Here is a 21,993-nt window from a genome sequence, read left to right on the forward strand (position 1 = left end):
GAAACTGGATTGGAGAGGGTCAAGAAGAGAGTTATCAAAGAGATAGCGGATAAGACGGGCGTGGACCAGCCGTTCCAGGAGTTTAGAGCTGAAGGGAAGATTAGAGACAGGTCTATAGTTAGCGGCACAGTTTTGGCCCTTCGGATGGTTTTTTTAAGTGGTGGATGTATGATGCCGTGCTTAAATGAGGAGAGAAAGATACCAGAAGAGAGAGAGAGGATAAATATTTTAGTTAGGTGAGGGTGACAGCAGGGGAAAGGGACTGGAGGAGGTGTGATGGAAATGGGTCACTGGTGCAAGTGGTTGGGCAAGAAGATGCAAGGAGCCTGCTTACTTCTTCTTCTGTGACTGGTTCAAAATTAGAGAGTGAGCTAGAAGCACTGGGGGAGGGAGGACAGTGCATGGTATGAAGTGATTGGGACATAATATCCTGTCAGATCTGGTCATTTTTTTCTTTGAAGTAATTGGCCAGATCGTCATCTTGAAACTCTGTGGTTGGGGCCTGTACTCTTGGGTTGAGTAGAGAATGAAAAGTGTCAAAGAGACGTTTAGGGTTATTGGACAGTAAGGTGATGAGGGTGTTGAAATAGGTTTGTTTTGAGAGGTGAAGGGCAGTGTTGTATGTTCTAAGCATAAACTTATAATGGATGAAATCTTTGTGTAGATTGGATTTTCTCCACAGACGTTCGGCGCACCTGTGTGAGTGCAGCTCACGCTGTAGAGTGCGTCCTGCAGCCACGTCTGGTTGTAGGCCGCCCAGCGTGCCTCACTGCTGCCTCATTCATATTTTTCTTTTTGAGCTGCTTATTTTAAAAAAATTCTATCTAGTGTGCTTCCATCCGTATCCATATACGTTGGTTGCAAACACTAGTAGTAGACAGCGGAGCCTTTCTGCAGCCTTTCAGTGCTAGTGCCCACTTAGCTGCACTGTTCACGGCTGTCTGAGAGGTCTCTGACTGTGTGTGAGTGCAGCTCACGCTGAGTAGTGTGTCCTGCAGCTACGTCTGGTTGTAGGCCGCTCAGCGCGCGTCACTGCCTCACACATATTTTTCTTTAATTGCAGCTCATTTTTTCTCCTCCTATTAGTGTGCATCCATCCATATCCATCTACATTGGTTGGTTGCAAACACTATGTAGGAGTAGATAGAGGAGCCTTTTTTCTGGCTTGTGCCCTTCAGCTGCAGCCAGATTAGTATTACCCAGTTTTTTTGGAGCCTCATCTTTTGCATTGTAGGTTACCTGCCTGCATTGTAATAGCTCCAGAAAGTTGGTGATACTCTGACTTTCAAATCTTTGGTCACATCCTTTTAGTTTTTTTTCCCCCAAAAAAACAACAAAGTTCACCAAACACTACATTTGAAAGTTGTGTAGGCCACACTAGCTCCCATTAAAGTGTAGTCGACACACACACTTCATAAAATTAGTGATTCTTATACCTGTAACCAGCTGTTCAGGAATAAGCACACTAAGGCCCCCCTTTGTACTTTTCTGCCTATCTTTCTTAGTCTAGCAAGATGAAGAAAGCAGGGAGTAAGGCACGTGGCCGTGGGCGTGGAGTTTCAGCAGGGAGAGGATGTGGGGATTCTGCAGGGAGAGGACGTGGGGATTCTGTGCCTGCTGTTGGCACCAGTGAGTCAGCATTCCCCAGTTTTAGCAGGCAACAGTCCTTTATGCGCAGCTTTGTAGGACCTCACCGTACCACACTGCTGCGGGAGGAACAAATTGAAGCCGTTGTCGGATGGATGGCAGCTAACGCATCGACTTTAATTACTTCCACATCCTCTCAGGGCCAGAGCACCGAAGAGCAACCATCTGTCTCTTCACCACCTGCCAAAGTGCCCAGGCAGTCAGAGAGCCCTGGACAGGAGCCATCACAGTCTCTACTTCTGTTCTCGGAATCTGTTGGTTTGGAAAGAGGGGGCCAGCCAAGCAGCATTCCAGAATGTGAAGAAGAGGGAGTATGCAGTGATGCACAACTTCTTTGTCCCTCTGAATCTGAAGAGGCGGGTGGGCCAGTGCCTTTGGTCAGCATACCTCAGTACCCATCAGATGATGACGAGACTCAGTTACCACTTTCTGGTGCGTACGGTGCTGGCGAGACAACCCAGGAGAAGCAGGTGTTTGAAGAGGGGAGTGTAGATGATGAGGTCCTTGACCAATCATGGCGTGAGGAACAGGAAGGTGGTGGGAGCAGCTCTGAGGAAGAGATTTCCCCGAACGGCCAAAACCGGAGGGAGAGGGAGGGGGCAGACTTGGTTGCCTGTAGCCTCCACTTCGGCACCCGTTAGGAGCATTCCACTTTCAAAAGGCAAAACGGGCGCTCCCAAGACTTGCAGTGTGTGGTCCTTTTTTGACACAGTTGCAGATGACATTTGCTTTGTCAAATGCAAGCTGTGTCATCAGAGAGTCAAAAGAGGGAAAAATGTCAGCAGCCTCAATACCACTAATATGTGGAAACATGTGCGGACCAAGCACGAGCTGGAGTTACACAGACACACTGAAGACGTAGGCCAACGTGCAGCACCACCTACCACCTCTTCAGCTCGTGTTGGGGCCCCTTCCTCCAGCTCACACACAGCTGGTTCGGCTTCCTCACAGGATCGCCAAGGAAGAACCTCTGGCACTGTTGTCCGGAGACCCTGTGACATTCCACCCACAGCACCACGTTCCAAGTCATCCTCACACTCCCAGGCCACTCGGCAGCCATCGGTAGCACAGGCATGGGAGAAAAGGCGGCCATACTCGGCAAACAATCCCCGAGCACAGGCTCTGAATGCTGGCATTGCCAAACTTCTGGCCCTTGAAATGCTGTCATTCAGGCTGGTGGAGACTGACACCTTCCGGGACTTCATCGCATTGGCAGTCCCACAATACAACGTGCCCAGCCGCTTTTATTTCAGCAGGCGAGCCGTCCCTGCCCTGCAGAAACATGTGGAGGCAAACATCAAACATGCGCTACTAAACGCCGTCAGTAGCAAGGTTCACCTGACCACTGATAGGTGGACCAGTAACCATGGACAGGGACGATACCTTTCCCTCACTGCCCATTGGGTCAATGTTGTGAAGCCGGGTACAGATCTGGAGAATGGCGCTCTACGTGTTCTGCCAAATCCACGGATTGCAGGAATCCAGTCTGTACATATTGACTCCTCCTCCTACTCAAGTTGCTCTGAAACAGCGCAGCAGGAGCCTGTTACGACCGATATGAGCACAGCCGTGGCCAAACGTCAACAGGCCGTACTGAAATTAATTTCTTTGGGGAATCGAAGCCACACAGCACAGGAGCTCTGGAAGGCCATCAAGCAGGAGAGTGACGTGTGTTTGTGCCAGCGAATCTCCAGCCGGGCTTGGTAGTGTGTGACAATGGCCGAAATCTGGTGGCAGCTCTTGGCCTAGGCAACCTCACTCACATCCCATGTCTGGCACATGTGCTCAACTTGGTCGTGCAGAGCTTTCTGAGGGACTATCCGGATCTTGATGCACTGCTGCACAAGGTCTGCATAGAGTGCGCTCACTTGCATCGTTCCAGCACGGCAAGATCGCGCCTTGCTGCTCTGCAGCGCCGATTACGCCTTCCGGAACATCGCATCATATGTGACCTACCCACCAGGTGGAATTCAACGTTACATATGTTGGAGCGGTTGTGTGAGCAGCAGGCAGCAGTCATGGAGTACCAGCTGCATCAGGCGCAAACAAGTCGCAATGTGCGCCGGTCACACTTCAGCATCACTGAGTGGGCCTCTATGAAGGACATCTGCCTCGTTTTGCGTGCCTTCGATGATTCCACGCGGATGGCGAGTGCAGATGATGCACAAGTCAGCATGACTGTCCCGTTATCTGCCTGCTTCAAAAAACACTGCAAGCACTAAGGGATGAGGTTTTGGAAGAGGTGGAGGATGAGGAGTCCCAAATGCCATCTGCTTCTGGAAGTCTGCGCTACGTGCTTCCTCACAAAGTGTTCCCTGCCTAGGCCTTTGTGTCGATGGAGGAGGAAGACATCTCTCCAGAGGAGGGAGGTACACAAAGCTCTATTCAGTATGTACAGCGAGGGTGGGGTGATGCAGAGCAGGCAGAGATCACGCCTCAAGCAGGGGACAGCGGTTCTTTGGCAGTTGGGAGTCTGCAGCACATGGTTGACTTCATGCTGCAGTGCCTGAGAAACGACCGCCGCATCGCCCACATTCTCTACACGGCTGATTATTGGGTGTACACCCTCCTAGATCCTCGCTACCGGGACAACTTGCAAGCCCTCATACCAACGTTGAACTGGGAGCGTAAACTGCGGGAGTACCAAGACACACTGGTGCAGTACATCATGTTTTTCATTCCACCCGACAGCAGTGGTGCTAGTGCTTTACAAAGCACCTCTGTGCGTCGACCAAGTAGAGGAAACTCTGCACAAAGAGGGAGCAGAGGCAGCGCCTCAGCACAAGGCAAGACCACTATGGCCCAAATGAGGCAAAGTTTTGTGTGTCCACCACAATTGTCTACACCATCACTGACGGCTCCAGTCAGCAGGAGGCAACGTTTTCGTCAGATGGTGACAGACTACATGTCTTGCCCTGTGAGTGTACTCCCAGATGGCTCTTCCCCCTTCAAGTTTTGGGTCTCTAAGCTGAATACATGGCCAGAGCTTAGCCAGTATGCATTGGAGGTGCTGGCTTGCCCTGCTGCCAGTGTATTATCGGAACGCGTCTTTAGTGCCGCAGGTGCTGTACTAACAGACCATCGCAAGCGACTTTCTTCCGATAACGTCGACCGGCTTACTTTTCTGAAAATGAACAAGGCCTGGATCTCCCCAGAATTTGCCAGTCCTCTTCCCGACTAAATAATTGGTTGGCAACTGTATACAGGTCTCCTGTTGTGTTGATGTTTCTACCAACTGAACTATAATCCCTGGGCTTCAACACAGCCAGTTGTCGCTCAGATGTGTCGTCTGCACAGAGAAAAACACTAGCTCCTGTGTTAGTGGGGTTCAGTAACGCCAGCTGCTCCCCTGCTGTGTGGACGGCAAAGTCTCCTGCTCCATCCACATTCAAACTACTACTGATTTTTAACCCTGCTCCACTTAGGCCTCTGGCTCCACTGTCTCTAGTATTTCCCCTGGCCTCCAACCCCGCCAGTGACAGCTCTTAAGTGGCGTCTGCATAATCCACACTTGTTCCAGTGTTACTTGGCCTCAGTCACGTCAGTTGATCCCCGATGTGTGTCCGGCAAGGTCTCCTGCTCTGTCCACATTCCCATTACTAGTAGTGTGAATAAGGACAGAGCAGGAGACCTTGCCGGACACACATCAGGGGATCAACTGATGGGACTGAGCCCTAGTAAAACAGGAACAAGTGTGGATTGTGCTGACGCCGCTTCAGAGCTGTCACTGGCGGGGAAGGAGGTCAGGGGAAATACTATAGACAGTGGAGCCGGAGGCCATAGTGGAGCACGGTTACAATCAGTAGTAGTCTACTACCTCTATAAAACGTGCTGCAAGTTGGCCTCAGCCATCTCCATGCCTCATCCTGGGCTCCAACAACGTCAGTTGGTGTTCAGAAGTGCCGTCTTCGCAGAGAAGCACACACTAACTCCTGTGTTAGTTGGGTTCAGTATTGCCAGCTGTTCCCCTGCTGTGTAGATGGCAAAGTCTCCTGCTGCCTCCACATGCCAACCCTTTCAGGCCTCAGCCTGCTCCATGCCTCACCCTGGTCTCCAACAATGCCAGTTGGTGTTCAGAAGTGCCGTCTTCACGGAGAAAAACACACTCGCTACTGTGTCTGGGGGGTTCAGTAATGCCAGCTGTTCCCCTGCTGTGTAGATGGAAAAGTCTCCTGCTGCCTCCAAACTCACACTACATCGTATTTTCTCCTCGCTCCAAGTATGCCTCAGCCTGCTCGGAGCATTGATCCTGGGCTACAACACAGCCAGTTGTAGCCTGGAAGTGCCGTCCGCACAGATTGAAACACTCGCTCCGGTGTCTGTGGGGTTCAGTAACGCCAGCTGTTCCCCTGCTGTGTAGATGGCAAAGTCTCCTGCTGCCTACACAGTCACACTACATCGTAGTTTCTCCTCGCTCCAAGTAGGCCTCAGCCTGCTCGGAGCATTGATCCTGGGCTACAACACAGCCAGTTGTAGCCTGGAAGTGCCGTCCGCACAGATTGAAACACTCGCTCCGGTGTCTGTGGGGTTCAGTAACGCCAGCTGTTCCCCTGCTGTGTGGATGGCAAAGTCTCCTGCTGCCTCCAAACTCACACTACATCGTATTTTCTCCTCGCTCCAAGTAGGCCTCAGCCTGCTCGGAGCATTGATCCTGGGCTACAACACAGCCAGTTGTAGCCTGGAAGTGCCATCCGCACAGATTGAAACACTCGCTCTGGTGTCTGTGGGGTTCAGTAACGCCAGCTGTTCCCCTGCTGTGTGGATGGCAAAGTCTCCTGCTGCCTCCAGACTCACACTGCATCGTATTTTCTCCTCGCTCCAAGTAGGCCTCAGCCTGCTCGGAGCATTGATCCTGGGCTACAACACAGCCAGTTGTTGCCTGGAAGTGCCGTCCGCACAGATAGAAACACTCGCTCCTCTGTCTGTGGGGTTCAGTAATGCCTGCTGTTCGCCTGCTGTGCAGATGGCAAAATCTCCTGCTGCCTCCAACATCACACTACATGTTATTTTCCACTTGCTCCAAGTAGGCCTCAGCCTGCTCGGAGCATTGATCCTGGGCTTCAACACAGCCAGTTGTAGCTTGGAAGTGCCGTCCGCACAGATAGAAACACTCGCTCCTGTGTCTGTGGGGTTCAGTAACGCCAGCTGTTCCCCTGCTGTGCGGATGGCAAAGTCTACTGCTGCCTCCAACACCACACTACTACTGACTTTTAACCGTGGTCCACTTAGGCCTCTGGCTGTACTGTCTCTAGTATTTCCCCTGGCCTCCAAGCCCGCCAGTCGCTGCTCTGATGTGCCGTCTGCACAATCCACACTTGTTCCTGTGTTACTGGGGCTCAGTCACATCACTTGATCCCCTGATGTGTGTCCGGCAATGTCTCCTGCTCTGTCCTCATTCCCATTAATAGTTGTGGGAATGTGGACAGAGCAGGACACCTTGCCGGACACACATCAAGGGATCAACTGACATGACTGAGCCCCAGTAACTCAGGAACAAGTGTGGATTGTGCAGACAACACTGCAAAGCAGCAACTGGCGTGGTTGGAGGCCAGGTGAAATACTAGAGACAGTAGAGCCAGAGGCCAAAGTGGAGCAGGGTTACAATCAGTAGTTGTGTACAACGAATGTAAAACTCGCTCCAAGTTGGCCTCAGCCTGCTGCATGATTGACCCCTGGGCTTCAACATTGCATGTTGCTGCTCAGAAGTGTGTTTGCCACGGGTACTCACTCCTGCCCAGCCGGGTTCCAGCACCGTCAGCTGTTTCTCGGCAGAGCCTTTGGCCTAGGTGCCTCCTTCTTGGTATCCGAGTTCCAGCAACGTCTGCTGGTCCTTGGTAGTGCTTTGGAGCACAGGTAACTCTTGCTTAGAAACCGTGTTCCAGCACCGTCAGCTGGTCCAGGGTTGTGCCATTGGCTCTTGTTCCTTTTGCTGCCCCTCCGGGTTCCAGCACCGTCAGCTGTTTCTCGGCAGTGTCTTTGGCACGAGTACTCCTTCCTGCCCAGCCTGGTTACAGCACGCCTGCTGTTTCCGGGTGGTGTCAACGTCACTTTGCCACTGATACGTTGTCCTGTCATGTTGCGGTCGGGTTAGCCGAGTCTATGGTGCCTGCAGTTTCGGTGCTTCCTATGTGGGCTGCGGGTTCTGGTAATAAAGGCTGGTTCCGTAGTGCCAATAGGACAAGCACCCCCTGTAGGACTGTTGGTTTCGGTAACTGCGTCCGGCTCACGGCCTTGCAACTTTGTTTTTTCCTGGGTACCTTGTGCTACCCATCCGGGGTTCCAGCACCGTCAGCTGCTTCTCGGCAGAGTCTTTGGCCTAGGTGCCTCCTTCTCGGTATCCGAGTTCCAGCAACGTCTGCTGGTCCTTGGTAGTGCTTTTTAGCACAGGTACCTCCTGCTTAGAAACCATGTTCTAGCACCGTCAGCTGTTCCACGGTTGTCCCATTGGCTCTTGTTCCTTCTGCTGCCCCTCCGGGTTCGAACACCATAAGCTGGTCCTCGCTAGTGTCATTTGCTCTTGCAGCTTCTGCTACCCATCCGGGTTCCAGCACCGTCAGCTGGCTCTCGGCAGAGCCTTTGGCCTAGGTGCCTCCTTCTCGGTATCCGAGTTCCAGCCACGTCTGCTGGTCCTTGGTAGTGCTTTGGAGCACAGGTGCCTCCTGCTTAGAAACCGTGTTCCAGCACCGTCAGCTGGTCCACGGTTGTGCCATTGGCTGTTGTTCCTTCTGCTGCCACTCGGGGTTCCAGCACCGTCAGCTGGTTCTCGGTAGTTCCATTGACTCATGTAGCTAATGCTACCCATTCGGGTTCCAGCACCGTCAGCTGGTTTCCGGAAGTGTCTTTGGCACGGGCACTCCCTCCTGCCCAGCCTGGTTCCAGCACGCCTGCTGTTTCCGAGTAGTGTCAACGTCACTTTGCCACCAATACGTTGTCCTGTCGTGTTGCGGTCGGGTTAGCCGAGTCTATGGTGCCTGCAGTTTTGGTGCTTCCTATGTGGGCTGCGGGTTCTGGTAATAAAGGCTGGTTCCGTAGTGCCAATAGGACAATCACGCCCTGTTGGACTGTGGGTTTCGGTAACTGTGGCCGGCTCACGGCCTTGCAACTTTGTTTTTTTCCTAGGTACCTTGTGCTACCCATCCGGGTTCCAGCACCGTCAGCTGGTTCTCGGCAGAGCCTTTGGCCTAGGTGCCTCCTTCTCGGTATCCGAGTTCCAGCAACGTCTGCTGGTCATTGGTAGTGCTTTTTAGCACAGGTACCTCCTGCTTAGAAACCGTGTTCTAGCACCGTCAGCTGTTCCACGGTTGTCCCATTGGCTCTTGTTCCTTCTGCTGCCCCTCCGGGTTCCAGCACCGTCAGCTGGTCCTCACTAGTGTCATTTGCTCTTGCAGCTTCTGCTACAAATCTGAGTTCCAGCACCATCAGCTGGCTCTCGGCAGAGCCTTTGGCCTAGGTGCCTCCTTCTCGGTATCCGAGTTCCAGCAACGTCTGCTGGTCCTTGGTAGTGCTTTGGAGCACAGGTACCCCCTGCTTAGTAACCGTGTTCCAGCACCGTCAGCTGGTCCACGGTTGTGCCATTGGCTGTTGTTCCTTCTGCTGCCACTCTGGGTTCCAGCACCGTCAGCTGGTTCTCGGTAGTTCCATTGACTCTTGTAGCTAATGCTACCCATCCGGGTTCCAGCACAGTCAGCTGGTTCTCGGAAGTGTCTTTGGCACGGGCACTCCCTCCTGCCCAGCCTAGTTACTGCACGCCTGCTGTTTCCGGGTAGTGTCAACGTCACTTTGCCACTGATACGTTGTCCTGTCGTGTTGCGGCCGGGTTAGCCGAGTCTATGGTGCCTGCAGTTTCAGTGCTTCCTATGTGGACTGCGGGTTCTGGTAACAAAGGCTGGTTCCATAGTGCCAATAGGAAAAGAACCCTCTGTAGGACTGTGGGTTTCGGTACCTGCGGCCTGCTCGCGGACGCGACACTTTGTTAATCATGGGTACCTTCTGCTACCCATCCGGGTTTCAGCAACGTCAGCTGGTTCCTGGCAGAGCCTTTGGCCTAGGTGCCTCCTTGTTGGTATCCGAGTTCCACCAACGTCTGCTGGTCTTTGGTAGTTCTTTGGAGCACAGGTGCCTCCTGCTTAGTAACCATGTTCCAGCACCGTCAGCTGGTCCACGGTTGTGCCATTGGCTCTTGTTCATTCTGCTGCCACTCCAGGTTCCAGTACCATCAGCTGGTTCTCGCCAGTTCCTCAGCCTTCTTGTAACTTCTGCTACTTTTCCAAGTTCAAGCTTGTGGAAATGGTTTTTGATTCTCACTCTGGATCTCCCTGACAATGACCCAGAAAACGACTACCCTGAATACCACACAGAAGAATACCTAAAAGATGACCTGAAGAAGATGACCAAGAGGACAAAGAACAGGAAGACAACCACCAAGATGCAGAACAACAAGAGACAGAAGACCAAGAAGCATAAAAACCAAAAGCAGAAGAACATTAAGCATAAGACTAAAAATCTGAGCAAATGAGATTATCAAATTTATAAGCAGAAGAAGACTAAGCAGTGTATGGGGGTGAGTCCGTTCCTCCTCGTGGTGCCCCTGGAAAAGGCCAAACTGAACGCAGACAAATCCTGTTGTAAATCTTTTGTGACAGGCTGAATGGAAGGTGTAATCTTCAAACTTTTATAGATAACAACTACAGGAATGCCTGACACGAAGAAGAAGAAGAAGGAGAAGGAGACGGAGAAGAAGGAGAAGGAGAAGGAGAAGGAGGAGAAGGAGGAGAAGGAGAAGGAGGAGAAGGAGGAGAAGGAGGAGAAGGAGAAGGAGGAGAAGGAGGAGAAGGAGGAGGAGGAAGAGGAGGAGAAGGAGGAGAAGGACAAGAAGAAGGAGGAGAAGGAGGAGAAAGTGTGGGAGAAGTAAAAAAGAAGGTGAAGAGCATGGAAGTAGTGAAACATACATATCTGACAAAAAATTAAAGATATTTTTCAGTATCAGGTGGTATCGCTCAACACTAGTTGTAATCCAAATGTACAGGGAGTAGATGTATATATATGTCTTGCCTGTCTCCTGCCCTGTCTAACTGCCGTGTTATAGCTGCCTCGTACTTTGATAAAATGTACTTCGATTAAATGTGCATAAATGCCCCCTGCATAAATGTCTTCCCCAGGCTATGTCTGAATATATAGGAGGCTAAGGCTTAGATCTCTTTTTTTCTTTTTTTTGCTCTCTCTTCTCATTAATCAATCAAACTAAATTGAGACAGCAGGACCAAATAAATGTTGTAGTCAGATAAACAAATGTCCAGCACTACATGGATCATAAAGTACTTTGAAAAGTTTCTTTACCTCACAACATAAGGGGAAAAGCAGAGTAAGTTGAAATAACTATATACCAGATATAAGCTTGCATAGTTGAAAACACATATATAGCATTCAGGATTAACTGCTTGCTGACATTGAATGGAGTGGAAACACACAGGAGTTGATTCAGAGCAGAGATTGAAAGAGCCGGTTACCAAATATAAGCTTGCATAGTTGAAAACACATAGCATTCAGGATTAACTGCTTGCTGACATTGAATGGAGTGGAGACTCACAGGAGTTGATTCAGAGCAGAGATTGAAAGAGCTGGTTACCAGATATAAGCTTGCATAGTTGAAAACAAATAGCCTTCAGGATTAACTGCTTGCTGACATTGAATGGAGTGGATACACACAGGAGTTGATTCAGAGCATAGATTGAAAGAACTGGTTACCAGATATAAGCTTGCATAGTTGAAAACACATAGCATTCAGGATTAGTTGCTTGCTGACATTGAATGGAGTGGAGACACACAGGAGTTGATTCAGAGCAGAGATTGAAAGAGCTGGTTACCAAATATAAGTTTGCATAGTTGAAAACACATAGCATTCAGGATTAACTGCTTGCTGACATTGAATGGAGTGGAGACACACAGGAGTTGATTCAGAGCAGAGATTGAAAGAGCTGGTTACCAGATATAAGCTTGCATAGTTGAAAACACATAGCATTCACGATTAACTGCTTGCTGACATTGAATGGAGTGAGACACACAAGAGTTGATTCAGAGCAGAGATTAAAAGAGCTGGTTACCTGTATGAAGAGAATAGAGATGCGTGTCACATTCATCCATGTTATAACTGCCTCGTACTTTGATAAAATTTACTTCGATTAAATGTGCATAAATGCCCCCTGCATAAATACAGAACAGAACAGAAATACAATTTTTTTCTTCAAGTTTAATAAAAAACATTGTAAATGCTGAACACGCTTAGAAGTTCTAAGGGAAAAACTAAACTACAATCCTCTTAAATCTGTTCCTCTGATCAAAAGATTTATTTCATTATATCACAAACCGTTTCCATTCATATCTCTTTTTACTATAAAACTATATAATTTGCCATAATATACGATAGCAAAGTACTTTTGCAGTAAACTGTACTGCTCAGTGAGAAAGAGGAACTTCTACAATGATTAAACAGCAGAAAAAATGGCAGCACCGCTTACCTGACCAGATCATAGAACAAATGCACTACAGGATGCAGCCAGCCCACATAGCAAGATGTTATCAACACAGTTGCAAAATACCAGATCAAAAGCCACTCTCCACCTTCCCATTCCTGGAAGGCATATATATAAAAAATACTCCAATACTCCAAAAGAACATTCTTATTCCATTATTAGTAAAATACATAGATAATGCCTCATGAAATCTGATAGTATGAAGACGATTCTCAATTAAATAAGAAAAAAGAGAGCATAGAATCCAGATCCATTTCAAACATATATATATTTATTTGTCAAAAAGAAGACACACATCAGAGATACAGGATTACAGGATTACAGGAAACAATTAGAAGTGCAGCACTGGTTGTAAAATGGCATTGAAGGTAGTCATTACACCAGCCAGGTGTTGTATAGTGAGGTATATTGTTCAGAGGTCGCTAGTGAGAGGCTTCCCCTGGGCAATATTATATATTGTACTATACCCAGGTAAAAGGTAACAGTGCCGAGGAAGCGGTCTTGCATACCGCGAAACGCGCGTAGGGGTACACAAGTCGGCGCCTGCTACACACCTGGACATGATGGGTATGTTTATCCAGCTTATTTAAGCTTATTTTGACTTTTCCCACAGGGTTTCTTGTCACATGTTTCATCATATGCTGCTGATATGGGGTACTGCTGAGTTCTGAACAGACTCAGCTTTAGGATATACCACGGCCAGTGCAGTGAGTGGTGGTTGCCCCCTCTTTTTCCCTGCTTCTACACAACAGTGATAGACAATTGTGCTAATTGTCACTTTATTTTTCAATATATGGGGGTGACACCACCGATCTCAGCACTGGCTGATTTATACCCAGTCTACCAGCAATTGGCACTGTTACCTTTTACCTGGGTATAGTACAATATATAATATTGCCCAGGGGAAGCCTCTCACTAGCGACCTCTGAACAATATACCTTCAATGCCATTTTACAACCAGTGCTGCACTTCTAATTGTTTTTTCTCTCCCGTCTGATTACATACATATTGGATTATCACATACGGGAGCCATACAATCAAAAAACTTCTCTTTTTGCAACACTGGCGATCTACATTCAGTGTATTCATTTACCAGCTACTGGCATTTGCATTTAGTCACCAACCGGGATTAATATAATACTTCATATATATAACAAAAAATTCCCTGCGGGATTTGTTTGGGTATCCATACCTATCACAGATCGTCCACTTGTTTTTTCTAGTATCGGGCCTTATGTGATTACCCATTTTATTGTTTTTTTTCACTATCCTGTATCTCTGATGTGTGTCTTCTTTTTGACAAATAAATATATATATGTTTGAAATGGATCTGGTTTCTATGCTCTCTTTTTTCCCATTCCTGGAAGGGCTGACTGCCCAGTATGCAATTAAACAATGAAGGCCCGCATAGGGCACTATTCACAAAATGGTACTGCATAGTGTCTGGTTCACAGCCTATTAGTCACGCCCCTCTTTTTCGATTAGGCGGGCTGGCCAGCATACTCTCAATGCATCGCAGTGTGAACACCCCTCATGCGAGACCAGACGTGTTTGGGCTTGGCTGCACCCTGAAAAAATAGTGCAAAAAATGCATAAATAGTGGGGTACTGGTCGATATTTTGGCCAAAATACGTAAGCTCGTAACCCTCATCAAGGGTCCCCATGCTTACGAGTCCCTAACACTAAACTAATAGCAAAGCCACAAAAGAAGGCTATATACCACCAAAAATTCAGATTAAACAGCAGAAAAAAGGCAGCACCGCTTACCTGCCCAGATCTTAGAATAAATTAACTTCTACAATGATTAAAGGGTTTTTTCAGGATTTTATGAAATTGGCTTAGCCTCAGGTAATGTGATAATTATTTATTTTTATGTCATGCTTTGCTTATTTAGCGCTAACTTATTCCTCAGCACTTTACATACATTTTCATCGCTGTCCCCAATGGGGCTCACAATCTAAATTCCCTATCAGTATGTCTTTGGAATAAAGTGTCTTTGTAAAAGATAATGCAATGAAATAACTACAACCCACCTTTTCTATGCTATAATGCTGTGCATCATATATTTCACCACTGCAGCTAGTCACTGACTCAGTGGTCAAACTGACATGTATGACACATGACTTCCAAGGTCAGTGATTGGCTGCTGTGATCATGTAAATGATGTGTGGCATATCACCAGCTACAAGACCAATGATGGACCACCAGAGTATTGAGTGGTATAGCTGTAACAATTGGGATTTTAAAAGGTGAGCTACAATTATTTTATTGTTGTAACATTACTATCAGGCAAACTTAGTAGACCCCCCATAAAACCTTTTTCAATTCAAAATGTTCTCCATGCAATTTTAATTCTTTATATTAATTTCAACATGGTGTATCACCATCCAGAACCAGGTGTCAGATGTGTAATCAGAGAGTAACAAAGAATACACTTATCTGTTTTGCTTGGTTCTTTTTGAATATAATGTTATTACCTTACGTCCTATGTTAAAACACTTTTTTTTTAACTGTTACTTTTATATATCTTGCATTTTTGCTGAATATCTGTATTGGTAGTTTATTCTGTGTATTGATGTGCAGGTAAAATAAACTACAAAACTGTGGCAAAAAAATACGCAATTTTATCACTAATCCAGTGCTGCCTATTTTCAGGATGTTATTAAATGTTTCTAGAGCTGCTTCCATCATAATCATTGCACTACAATTAGAGATGAGTGGATCAATTCACCCAAGCAGGTCCACAGTCCAGGTCAATGTTTTCTAGCCAAGGATAGGAACTTCAACTACTGGGATCCCATGCTCATCTTATGATCAGGCAGATGAGACATCATACAGATGATAACATGCCAGGCCATGGAATCCAACACTGCTCTGGGGATCCCAGAAGCTTAGGAGATTCATGCAGTGCAGCTCCTGTCTATGGCCAGAGAGCATCAACCTGAACAGTGGACCAGGGCTGCGATAAGTGATCCACTCATCTCTAACCACAAGTAAGACTTGTTAATACATTTCTTTAAAGTGGCAAATCTGTGGTTTTCTAGCTGCACAACTTCCAGCAAAATTCGTAGTCTTAACCTATCCTGCTGCCTTGTAATTGCCGATTCACAAATTGGAACATACAACAATATGACATTGATTTATGTTTGCGGAAGAATCAATGTGGAACAATTTAATCACGTAATTCATAAGTCTCAGGAGATGATGAATCGTGTAGTTAAATGAACCATATTGTGAACTACAGCACAGAACGCCACGGCCGTTAATTGGGTTCACTTTACGTTGCTTGTCAAAAGTCTAATTTCATCCAAAAAGCATTGAAGGGATGTGAACTTTGTGAGTGAACTGGAACATTCTTTGCTAATTACTGAGTAAGAAGTCTATTTTGTGTGAAGTTTCCCATTTATTTACATACTTAATTGTAAATGATTTCTTCGTCTTGTTAGACAACCTATCAGCTAAATGACTCATCATCAATAATTTTATGGTGGGTGTTTAGTAGGGATTTGTTTTGATTGAACTAATCTATATATATATAAAATATATATTTTTTTTTACAGGAGATTGCACTGTACCAGGAACTACATCCACATGCATTTATTTGTCTCGTTTATGCTGAGAGCTGCCAGCATTTTCATTAAGGACAAAGTGGTTCACACTCATATCGGAGTAAAGGAATTAGATGCTATGCTCATGGGTGACATTAGGAATATCATGATGACCCCTGTGCAGGATAAATCACAATATGTAAGTCTACAAAATAATAATTTATATATATATTATCATATTTTACAGGACATAAACATTAAATCCGTGCATTGTTATCGGCTAAGACCATTTAATTTTCATTTGGATGTAACATTTGGCTATATTATTGAAAGAATTAGCACCACAGCCAGTTTTAGCCTACATTTCGCTATAATTTTTCTAATTTTTCATTCCTTTCCTCAGTTAAAATACCGTGCATTAGATATAGGCAGGTGTGGAAAAATTGCTGCAAAGTAAGAATGAATTAAAAAATAGAAGTGTTCATATTTTTTTATGAGTTGTCAAAATGCAAAATGAACGGACAGCTGAAAAATCGAAATTAGATCAATATTTGGAGTGACTACTAAAGATGAGCAGATCAATGTGTGAAGGATCTACTTAGAGACAAAGTTCTACAAAATCACAGATCCTCGCAAATTTGAACAATCTGTGATTCTATTTACAAGGATTGGCAAAAAAAGACTGACACATTTCTGAATACCTTATATGAAGAATTAAGAAAAATGCCACACTGTCCATTTCTTTAAAAAATTCAACCCTTTTTTCCTCATTCTAGACAAGTAAGTGGCATGTGGTAGGCAGAGGGTGTAGGTGAGTGAATGAGACTGTGACAGCTGTTTCACACTTAGCACAGTGCTTCTACAGGTCCAATCCCTTAGGTTAACTGTGCTAAGTGTGAAACTGCCATCTCATTTACTGCCCTGCACCCCCCCCCACCTGCTGCATGTCATTTACTTGTCTGGAATGAAGAAATAAAGGACTGAGTTTTGTAAAGAAATGGCGAGTGCTGCATTTTTTTGTTATTCTGAATATATGAATTTTGAATACTTACCTTGCTGAACACCCCCTCTACTTCTTTACAAATAGTGACAACTCACAGGTGCTGATACTACAATAATCTCTCCATAATAAGTGGTATGGTGCCTTATGTATTCTATTATATTACATTTCTGAGTACACAGAGTGCGGACTAATGACGTCAGGCATGGCTGCGCGCATTTCTCCAAGATGCCCTATAGGTATTCTGTCCCATGGTCTAGCACATCCAATCATGTGGGATATCACAGTCGTTTAAACAGTTGTAATGCTGGCCAAGGAAAGCCATTATATGCATGTATAATGTAAGGATGTCAGGCCCACAGGTGGCGTACATGGTTCATTGACTCACTGTGCCATAGGGCCAGACCTGCCTAGGAAGGGGCATAGCTAAGCTGCTACCTGGTGTGTGGTGGAGCTCTTGATGGTGGAGACAAACTGGGATCCAGTAAGTCACCAGGTACCACTCCTCAGCAGTCCATGGTATTGCAGTTACTAATCCCATTGGTTGGGTTCATTCAAACGGGGACAAGTGACCGAGGTCACTGGCTAGCAGGATACGAACACTAACAGACTGTAGAGACAGCTTGGATTTTGAAGATGGTTTCTAGTTCACACTCATAGATATCAGGAAACAGTTCTGGAGCTGGTCACAATAGGACTAGGCAAAACGGAAACAGGACTGGCCAAAATGGGACCAGGAGATGCTGTTTCAGGATTAGGATGCCAGCGAAGCAGTCATAGGAACATGGGCAGACTATACTATGCTAGCGAGAACTCAGACTATGGGAATAACTTTAACAGGCTGGGGGACCTGGCAACATACAGTTGAATACACCAACACCACTAAGAAGAACGATAGGGGTTACTCTGGCACCTCCATAATGGGAAGGGTGCCTTATATACAAGATGCCTTCCAACTATAAGCTAGGTGATACCTTGCATTGATTACTTTAAGAAAATGCATCCCAAATGTTAGCTGGGGGCATTTTGCCATGTGTGGGCTTTGCCCCTTTAAGAGCAGGGGAACGAGCGCTAGTACGTACTAGCCATGGCACTAGAGCACAATGCAATGTGCACAGAGTAGGAGGAGACAGCTACCAAGGACACTGTTGTGGCCAGAGCGTTGAGTGAGCTGGTATTCCCACATGGTGGGAGGAGTGGAACCATGTGGAGGCACCGGCAGATGCTGCAAAAGATATGAGGTTACAGTGCACAATTCATTAGACCTAGGGATAAAACAGGGCTATATTTGATTGTGATGTACTAAAGCAAAACTGAAGAATATGGAAAATAGAAGTGTTAGTCTCAGCTTATGAATAACAATCCAAAGAATCAACTTATATCAGAAAGTGTTTTAGTTCAAAAGTCAATATGACTATAAGCTTATTCACACATCACTATTTTTGCATCAGTGTTTGTATGCCAAAGACAGGAGTGGAACCTACAGAGAAAACTATAGTTGAAAGATTGACACCTGTTCTATGTTTTGGAGACATTCTTGGTTTTGGCATACAAGTACTGATGACTAGTGATGAGCGAGCACTAAAATGCTTGGGTGCACGTTTCTCGGGTGTTCGTTGCTCGGGCCGAGCAAATTTGAATACTCGGGTACTCGACCCGAATAACGAGTCCAATGTTAGTCTATGGGAGTCTATGGGAAACCCGAGCTTTTTTGCTGCGACCCCCCAGAGGCCTTTCTAGTTCTAGGGTATCAAAATGTCGGAAATCTATGGGAACAGTGCACAAACAACATGGGAACATCATGGGGAAGACCCTTGGAGGCATTTCTGACTTCTAGGTAACTGCTGTGACCAATGTTGTCAGAGGGTGACGCCACTTTTACAGGCGCACAGTAAAACATACAAAAACTAAACCAAAATGGATTTTACAGGGAAATATATTAAAGGACATCCTTTCCAGGGTAATAATTTGTATGTAAGACAAAAGAAATAACCCCCAATAAAAGGTCCTTCACCACTTTGGCTATGTTCACACGTAGTGTTTTTGATGCATTGTTACCATTGCTTTCAACTAATACAAATGCATTTACTGGGAAATGTCATTGTAGCATTTAACAACCTTAGCTGGCCATGTGGTGTGTGACACATCATCAGGCACATCTTGTTTCATTTATGAAGGAGTCACTCTAAAAGTCACAAAGCCTATTTTTATAGGGGCATCAGTCAGCATTAATATTCTTAAAGGGCTATTATTAAACAGCGGGTCTCCTATACTGTTATTGCTTATGCATTGAGAGGCTGGGCTGCAAAAAATTAGGACGCACCCCAATACCCAATTCACGAGATGTACAGGAAGGGCTCCTGAAACAATGTTCCCATTATAAGAAAGTGGGTCTCCCATAGTATTTGCCTATGCATTGAATGCAAGGCTGCCTTGACCCAAAGTTACACGCACCCAAATAACCCTTGGAATAGACATCCTGGATGGCCACATGAAACAAAAAATCCCATTATTTTTCATTTGGTACTGCCAGACTGTCAGTCTATGCATTGAATGCAAGGCCTGCCCTTCACCAAATTCACACGCAGCCCAAAAAGCCTTTGAAACCACATACTAGATGGCCACAGGAAACCAAGTTCACATTTTTCATTTGGTTCTTCAATACTGTTAGCCTATGCATTGAATGCAAGGCCCACCTTGCTACAAATAACCCTTTGAAATGATGTACTAGATGGCCACAGGAAAACCAAGATCACATTATTCATTTGGTACTGCCATACTATTAGCCTATGCATTGAATGCAAGTTCTGCCCTGCACCAAATTCACACGCACTCCAATAAGCCTTTGAACCCACGTACTGGATGTCCACAGGAAAACCAAGTTCACTTTATTCATTTGTTTCTGCCATACTGTTAGCCTTTGCATTGAAACCAAGGCCCGCCCTACCACAAAGTCATACGCACCCCAATAAGCATTTGAGCCCACGCACTGGATGGCCACAGGAAAACCAATCTCACCTTATTCTTTTGGTACTGCCATACTGTAGGCCATTGCATTGAATGCAAGGCCTACCCTGCACCAAATCCACAAGCACCCCAATAAGCTTTTGAATCCACGTATTGGATGGCCACAGGAGAATCAAGTTCACATTATTCATTCGGTTCTTCCATACTGTTAGCCTATACATTTAATGCAAGGCCCGCCTTCAACAAAGATACATGCACCCCAATAACCCTTTGAAATGATGTACTGAATGGCCACAGGAAAACTAAGTTAACATTTTTCTTTTGGTACTGCCATACTGTTAGCCTATGCATTGAATGCAAGGACTGCCCTGCACCAAATTCACACACACCCCAATAAGCCTTTGTGTTGTCAACATGTTTGACCTGGCTTCTGAGTTTGGGCTCCCTCTGGTGGTTACTGCTGGTAATGGAGCTGGTTTAGCTGACAGAAGTCAATCACCTGAGCTGGATGATTGGAGGTCAGGTGTTACAAACTAGGGAGATTTAAGTGAACAACCTTCCCTCAGCTCTTGCTGGTGATTTGATTTGCTTCCTGAGCATATTTTGAAGTCTGCTTGTCTCCTGCATCTTTCAGATAAGTTATTTGTCTTCTTGAATCTTTTTTGCAATGGATCCATTTTTGCTTGTCTCTGATTTTTGCTTAGGTTAGTTTCACACTAGCGTTTTGGAGCGCAGCGATGGCCTGTGCACGGCCGCCACTAAGCCCCGCCCCCTGCCGCGCCCCGCCGGTAGCTCCGCCCACCGGCGCATGACGCTGCATGCGCCCTGCGTCCCCTATCTTTATCACAGGGGGCGCAGGCCGTGCGCAGTATGCGTTTGGCGGCGCATGCGCTTTTTTGACGGTGCGCAGACGCAACCAAACTGCAGCAGGTTGCGTTTGGAGCAGGTCGGCGCACCGTCAAAAGGACGCATGCGCCGCCAAACGCATACTGCGTACGGCCTGCGTCCCCAGTGATAAAGATAGGGGACGCAGGGCGCATGCAACGTCATGCGCCGGTGGGCGGAGCTACCGGCGGGCGCGGCAGGGGGCGGGGCTTAGCGGCGGCCGTGCGCAGGCCGTCGCTGCACTCCAAAACGCTAATGTGAGACTAGCCTTAGCTGGAGTGAGTTCAGCCTGGTTCCCTGATGGGACCTGCGCTGGACTCTGTTCCATATGCCACAGTGTATGTTAGTCTTTTTAGTAACCACTTCACACCAGAATTCTGATTTAGTGGGGGAAAGGTCGTGTGGCCTCAGTATTTTTTGCATATCAGACGTGTTGGATTTTTCTTAGGGTTTTTTGCGTGATTGCAGACAGTATCCTTTCCTGTCCTGTTCTATCTAGACTGTTTGGGCCCCATCATTTGCTTACTCTATTCTCTGCCTGTGTTTTGTGCTTCATCTTCTCTCACCGCCAATATATGTTCGGGAGCTAACTATTCCTTTGGGGTTCTACTCCAGGGCATTTTAGCTTTCCCATTTCTATCTTTAGGCTTAGTTAATTCTGTGGCTGTGCCGAGGAGTCTATAGCATCATAGGTACGTCCCACGTCTAATTCTAGTTGTATTGTCAGTTTAGGGGTCTGCAATCCGCTAGCTACCAACCTCTCTGGTTATCTGGTTGCCTAGGCTATTCCCCGTTGTCCTCCTCGATTACCTAATCATAACAGAATCACCGGCCAAACTGTAGATCCTATGGTACTCTGAAGAAGGAAAGAATTGTAAAAAAAAAAAAAAAAAGTGTCAGAATTTTTATTTATATTTTTTCCTCTTTTTCTCTGGGGGGCCGTAGGAGGATTTTTTCTGTAATGGATACTAAGCAATTGTTTGATCGTGTTGAGCAGCTCGCTGCTGAAATTCAGAGAATTTCTGTCTATCTCGCTCAGTTGTCTGCTGAAGAACCTAAAATCCCTATTCCTGATTTATTTTCTGGGGATCGGTCTAAATTTTTGAACTTTAAGAATAATTGTAAACTGTTTTTTGCCTTGAAACCTAATTCCTCGGGGAACTCGGTGCAGCAGGTTAAAATTGTCATCTCCCTGTTGCATGGCGACCCTCAGGATTGGGCTTTTTCCCTGACACCTGGGGATCCTATTCTGACTAATGAGGATGCGTTTTTTCAGGCTCTGGGATTATTGTATGATGAACCTAATGTTATTGATCAAGCTGAGAAAATCTTATTGGCATTAAACCAGGGTCAGGAATCGGCAGAGTTATATTGTCAGAAATTCCGAAAGTGGGCGGTCCTCACTAAATGGAACGAT

At 46.4% G+C, this 21,993-nt stretch overlaps 1 protein-coding gene across 2 annotated transcripts in view; it reads left to right on the top strand.

Annotated features, from left to right (window-relative positions):
- The window catches only part of PTH2R (parathyroid hormone 2 receptor), a 2,104,896-nt gene that overhangs the window by 975,391 nt on the left and 1,107,512 nt on the right, over nucleotides 1-21,993 (top strand). For both annotated transcript variants that reach the window (XM_073558211.1, XM_073558212.1), the window contains one exon: nucleotides 15,737-15,923. In XM_073558211.1, the coding sequence (XP_073414312.1) occupies nucleotides 15,737-15,923 (187 nt within the window). The remainder of the gene's footprint in view (nucleotides 1-15,736; nucleotides 15,924-21,993) is intronic.

The sequence above is a fragment of the Dendrobates tinctorius genome, unplaced genomic scaffold (assembly GCF_039654945.1).
Source record: "Dendrobates tinctorius isolate UK_male_01 unplaced genomic scaffold, ASM3965494v1 ptg000254l, whole genome shotgun sequence".
Lineage (NCBI taxonomy): Eukaryota > Metazoa > Chordata > Amphibia > Anura > Dendrobatidae > Dendrobates > Dendrobates tinctorius.